Here is a 5,000-nt window from a genome sequence, read left to right on the forward strand (position 1 = left end):
TATGGGTAGACGATTGCCTCATTCGTATGAAGTCAAGGCGTTCTGGTTTTGTTTCGTCTTAGCGAAACTTGTTTGTAAAAGGCAGTACTGGTTTGCAAAAGATTATTTTACTTTCAGTGCCAGAAGTATACTGCACGTATTAATGTTCCAGACCAGATATACTGCGGAACAATGTGAGAAATGCAAAGGTGGTAGATGGCCTCCTAGATATTAATGATATGTTTACTTAGAATACTGTATGTGTGTGTGTGTGTGTGTGTATATGTATATGTATATATATATATATATATATATATATATATATATATATATATAAAAACACACACATATATATATATATATGTACACACACACACACACTAGCAATAAATGATTGGCCTTTCTCTCTCTCTTTGATACAAGCGCACAAATGTGAGCATTTATTTTCCTCTATATTTATCAGATTACATTTAAATACATGGACAGATAAGTAGATAGATAAACGGATAAGAGTTGTGTAGACAGATGATGGCTGGAGAAAAAGAGAGAGAGAGTGAGAGTGAGAGAGAGAGAGACAGATAGAGAGAGAGAGAGAGAGAGAGAGAGAGAGAGAGAGAGAGAGAGAGAGAGAGAGAGAGAGAGAGAGAGAGAGAGAGAGAGAGAGAGAGAGAGAGAATGAGAGAGAGAGAGAGAGAGAGAGAGAGAGAGAGTGAGAGGTGATTCAGTTTGCATCACTACAGATTAGAACCAGTGATAATTGAATAAATTAATAAATATATATATGTGTATCTATATCAATATAGCTATACACACACACACACACACACACACACACACACACACACACACACACACACACACATATATATATATATATATATATATATATATACATATATATATTATGAACACAAACACAGTGACGTGTGCACAAAAAAGGAAAAATGAGAACAGCCAAAATAAAAAATGGAAGGATATCGTAAGGTTTCTCCTCAGACGAATGATTAACCGAAATGTATCCATTTCGGTTAATTATGTATATATATATATACATATATATATATACATAATATATACACATATGCATATACATATGTATATATATGTATATACATATACATGTATAGATATGCATGTATGTATATATATATATATATATATATATATATATATATATATATATATGAAAGATGGAATAATGCAATACAGCATTGATATAGGTGTATAACAATCCTCCCTGACCTGGCCTCGAACCTAGGTCACTCCGGCTATGAGACCGGAGGGCCAGTACTAAACCAACCATACCACACGACCCACTGGCCCTCCGGTCTCATAGCCGGAGTGACCTAGGTTCGAGGCCAGGTCAGGGAGGATTGTTATACATACATATATATATATATATATATATATTTTTTTTTTTTTTTTTTTTTTTTTTTTTTTTAACAGCCATTCATTCCACTGCAGGACATAGGCCTCTCTCAACTTACTATTGGGAGGTTATTGGCAGTACCACCCTTGCCTAATAGGATGCCCTTCCTAATCAACCGCCTACGACACCTGCGTTTGACTTCTCAAGGCGATATGTCGTTTTCTCAGGGAATTGAACTCGGGACCACGAGGGTCGAGTCCAGTGCTCTAACCACTGGTTTATCGTATACACAAACACACGCACACATACATACATATATGTGTGTGTGTCCTTTTGTGTGTGTCTGTGTGTATGGATATATATATATATATATATATATATATATATGCGTGTATGTGTTTTGTGTGTATGTGTGTGTGTCCGTGTGTGTGTGTGTGTCCTTGTGTGTGTGTGTGTGCATGCGTGTGTGTTTGTTTGTTTGTGTGTGTATGTGTGTGTATGTTTGTTTATATAAATATATATATTTGTATAAATATATATACACATATATATTTGCATACACACACACTCACACATATAAATAGGTAATATATACACATATATATCTGTGTGTGTACGCTTGTATATATATACGTATATATACATACACACACACACACACACACACATGCGCATATCTATGTAAGTGTATATAAATATATATGCATATATGTGTGTGTGTGTGTATGCATGTATACATATACATATAATTACAGCGTGCACGTGTTGCCTTCCGAGGGCACGGAGGAAGGCGACAGGGCACGTAGGGCGGCCATCGGGTTGAAACCTGTTGAGCGGCGCCAGATCACGTTTAGGCCGCACGCATCACTTACGCACTGGCTGTACATATCTACATCTATAACTCTCTCTATATACATCTAATATATATATATATATATATATATATATATATATACAGTACACAGATGCATATGTACAATTATATATATCCATATATGTACATATATATGTATATATATATATATATATATATATATATATATATATATATATATATATGTGTGTGTGTGTGTGTGTGTGTGTGTGTGTGTGTGTGTGTGTGTGTGCGTGTGTGTGTGCGTGTGTGTCTGTTTGTGTGTATATATGTATTTATGTATATATATATATATATATATATATATATGTGTGTGTGTGTGTGTGGGTGTGTGCGTGTGTGTGTGTGTTTGTATGTGTGCGTGTGCGTGTGTGTGTGTGTTTGTGTGTGTGTGTGTGTGTGTGTGTGTGTGTGTGTGTGTGTGTGTGTGTGTGTTTGTATGTGTGCGTGTGCATGTGTGTGTGTGTGTTTGTGTTTGTGTGCGTGTGTGTGTGTGTGTGTGTGTGTGTGTGTGTGTTTGTGTGCGTGTGCGTGTGTGTGTGTGTGTGTGTGTGTGTGTGTGTGTGTGTGTGTGTGTGTGTGTGTGTGTGTGTGTGTATGTGTATGTGTGCGTGTGTGTGTGTGTGTGTGTTGTGTGTGTGTTGTGTGTGTGTTTTTATTTACATTGTAAGTTTGCACATTTACAGAAGGATTATTTTGCTGCAATGATTTTGAGAAGTCTTGTTTGTACCGATTTTTTTCAAGTGATTTATGTGCGTTTCATGTCTAATAATTGAAAATGCAATTATACTAATGAATGGTATATTGTATCATTACCAACTGTAGTGAAAGTTTTGTTTGAAAAAAAAAATCATAATATGCATACAAATAAGGTTTGCATATCTCTCGTTTGAAAGTTTCGAACGTTTACTCAAATATATCTAAATGCTGTGTTCTGCAAGTATATGATTCATTTCAATGGTTTGCTGGATCTTAATTCAAGAAAAGTACAAGCAGAACCTTCTCCATTAATTCAGAATACCAAAAGCGTTGTCAGAGTACTGTATAAGTAACTGATGTTGCAACACTGTCATCAGGTTCGTGCATGTGCCATGGCTTCGTACCGTAGTGCGCGCGCCATCTATTGTGCGCAAAGACAACCACTTGTTTGTTTACAAAATCTTGTGGCGGACGTAAAGGCAGCGCTCAAGCTATCTCCGTTCATCGTCATCGCCATGGCCCCAGAAAAGGTTTGGAACAAAGCTTTGCAGCCATCATCCACTTGTTGCAATGATTAGTTACAAATAATGAAGCTTTAGCATTCCATGTACGCGATAAAAGCGATAGAAGGAGACTGCCTATCCCCTGAGCAATGGATGTGTTTGGGCGGGAAAAGCCGAACTTATGAATGGCTCTCCTGCGATGTGGCTTTTTGCAGCTGCATTTTAACGCCATGCACAGGATTCCTCCGTTCGTGCGGTTTGAGTCGACCCTCCTTGCAGGGTGTCATACTTTATAGGATCACGCTGGGCATAGCGAGTGCATGCTTGTGCGTGGGAACAAAAGAGTGCGTGTTATTTCTTGGCATAATTGTGGACGTTCGGAGGGAGGCTGACCTTGACCGCTGTGTACTAGGAATATTTCTCTCTTGTTTCTCGTCTTTCCTGAGAAGATCCTTCTCCTCGTGGGCGTGCTGGGGGTGTCAGCCAATTGCTTCAGATCTCCGCCCGTATGTGCAAGGGTTAGCGAGAGAGAGCGAGTGAGAGGGAGGAAGGGACGGATGCTGGAGGCGCTGATGCAGGAGATTCGGGCCGTCTCGGCTCTCTTTCTGTCAAGGGCCGCGCGACGAACAGAGGAGACGGGGCGGGGCAGAGCTTCCTTCATTGCAAGACAGTGTCACGTTTTCCCCTCTTGTTTGCGTTTCATAGTTTCCGAGAAGCGACTCTTGTGACGGGGGGAGGGGGGGTCAGCTACATCGTTGGGGGACGGGGGTATTATCGTGTTGCTATTGCATGAAGAATAAAGTAACGAAATAGTTAAGGCCTGACTGATATTACAAGGCCTTTTTACATGAAGTATGACCAATCAAGTGCTCTATTTTGGTTAACCAGGTTTACTTCAGAGAACTTGGAAAAAATAATGAAATTAAGAATTAGCATTGTCACCTTTCTTTATTTCTACATTGGGCTTCCAATTAATGATACATCTAAGGAAATCAAGAAAATGGACCCTCAGGTTTTGCTTTTTTTAACCTCGTTTTACATGAACGGATAGTTTTGCAGTTACCTTGATACAGTAAATAGTAAATTATATAGTGTCAGGAGTGGGTTTTTAGATTAAATTGTTTGATTCCTAATTCTGAAGTAGTTTACTATCTCTATACATTTAGTAAAGATATTACAACGATGACTAATAGCATCCTTGACCTACTTCACATTGCAAAAATAATGGTAGCTTCAGAAGGTCTCTAAATCCAATCATGTATGTGTATGTAGTTTTGTAAAAATTTATTCCTTAATATGAGCATAGTTATTAATAAAACAATTTTACCATTTTGTAACTAAATATCTGAAATACGTCCCTTATGAGAAGAAAATAATAAAGATATTTGAGTAAACTAAGGAAAATTTTTATTGCATAACCACAAAACTACAATCAAATAACCATTATTCCAACATTTGACATAATATAATGCAGTATAATAGTATAGTATAGACAATATATTATACTATACTATTCCATACAATTCAATACACCGCACTGCACCCAACAGCACTGCACTGTACCCCACAGTGCTGC

General features: G+C 37.8%; 1 protein-coding gene across 1 annotated transcript in view; it reads left to right on the forward strand.

The window, feature by feature from the left end:
* The first annotated feature begins 3,400 nt into the window (after positions 1 to 3,400).
* Positions 3,401 to 5,000, forward strand: part of LOC125036889 (ran-specific GTPase-activating protein-like) — a 34,385-nt gene continuing 32,785 nt past the window's right edge. The window contains exon 1 of the mRNA XM_047629826.1: positions 3,401 to 3,451. Within this exon, the coding sequence (XP_047485782.1) occupies positions 3,437 to 3,451 (15 nt within the window). The 5' untranslated portion in view covers positions 3,401 to 3,436. The remainder of the gene's footprint in view (positions 3,452 to 5,000) is intronic.

The sequence above is a fragment of the Penaeus chinensis genome, chromosome 22 (genome assembly GCF_019202785.1).
Source record: "Penaeus chinensis breed Huanghai No. 1 chromosome 22, ASM1920278v2, whole genome shotgun sequence".
NCBI classification, from domain to species: Eukaryota; Metazoa; Arthropoda; class Malacostraca; order Decapoda; family Penaeidae; genus Penaeus; species Penaeus chinensis.